Genomic DNA, 885 nt, shown 5'->3' on the forward strand with positions numbered 1-885 from the left:
GATATAATTTTAATGACTTGGTAAATCCATGTATAAACATTGAAAACACTATAAACCAAGCTGAAACAAAACAATGTTTTCCATCTCATACAAAATTGTGTAAAGTCCTTTGTACAGTTTACACACCTGTTCTAATGTACCGAATAATACTTTCAGTTAATAAACATTCAGTCCCCATTAAAAAATGTCCGCTTATATTTCAGCAATTTAGAGACTTTCTGAGATTAAGGAGATATACAGTCAGCTAAATCTACCAATAGCTCTTCTTGGCCCAAATACACAAATCTCATGCTGTGTTTTAAGTTTACCTGCAGAATATTTTCCATACCCCGTCTCTCGTAGAGGTGGCAGCTGCCCTTCCAAAGCTTTAGTTCGGTCCTGCAGTGTTGCAAAGGAATACAAACTCTTTTCTTCCAGATTCTGACTGAATGCAAAGTCCACAGGACAGGTTGAGGGAGTCTCTTCTCCTTTGTTTTGTAGGGGTGCTACTTTGGTCACCCTAGGGTGAGCCTTAGAGTGTCCCAGGCCCATTTCACCTTAAAGACATTCAAAAGAAAACCAGGATGGAAATGGCTTTGGAGCCTTTAATGTAGCTTGTTTTCATCAAGGTATTTCAGAAGCTTTTCTCTAAGTTTCTCCGGCTTTACAAAGCAGTCATTTCCTTCATGACATCTTTCTAGCTCTATTTCACCATGCACTAATCCCTCTGGCCACTTCCTGGGAGGCTTGTTTCCATGGATACTTCCCTTCAACCCCTACTTGGCCATTCCAGACCCAAAGAATCCAGTTAAACATTGACTTGGTTATCCCACTTTCTGAAAGATTCAGTGGCAGGAAAGAAAAACCACTATTGATCATTAAACAAATCTCTAACACCAGGAAGGC

The 885-nt window shown here is 39.8% G+C and overlaps 1 protein-coding gene across 1 annotated transcript in view; it reads right to left on the minus strand.

The window, feature by feature from the left end:
* Positions 1 to 531, minus strand: part of CCDC198 (coiled-coil domain containing 198) — a 37923-nt gene extending 37392 nt beyond the window's left edge. The window contains exon 1 of the mRNA XM_023726113.1: positions 309 to 531. Within this exon, the coding sequence (XP_023581881.1) occupies positions 309 to 531 (223 nt within the window). The remainder of the gene's footprint in view (positions 1 to 308) is intronic.
* Positions 532 to 885: the final 354 nt, after the last annotated feature.

The sequence above is a fragment of the Trichechus manatus genome, unplaced genomic scaffold (assembly GCF_000243295.1).
Source record: "Trichechus manatus latirostris isolate Lorelei unplaced genomic scaffold, TriManLat1.0 scaffold00010, whole genome shotgun sequence".
Classification (NCBI taxonomy): Eukaryota; Metazoa; Chordata; class Mammalia; order Sirenia; family Trichechidae; genus Trichechus; species Trichechus manatus.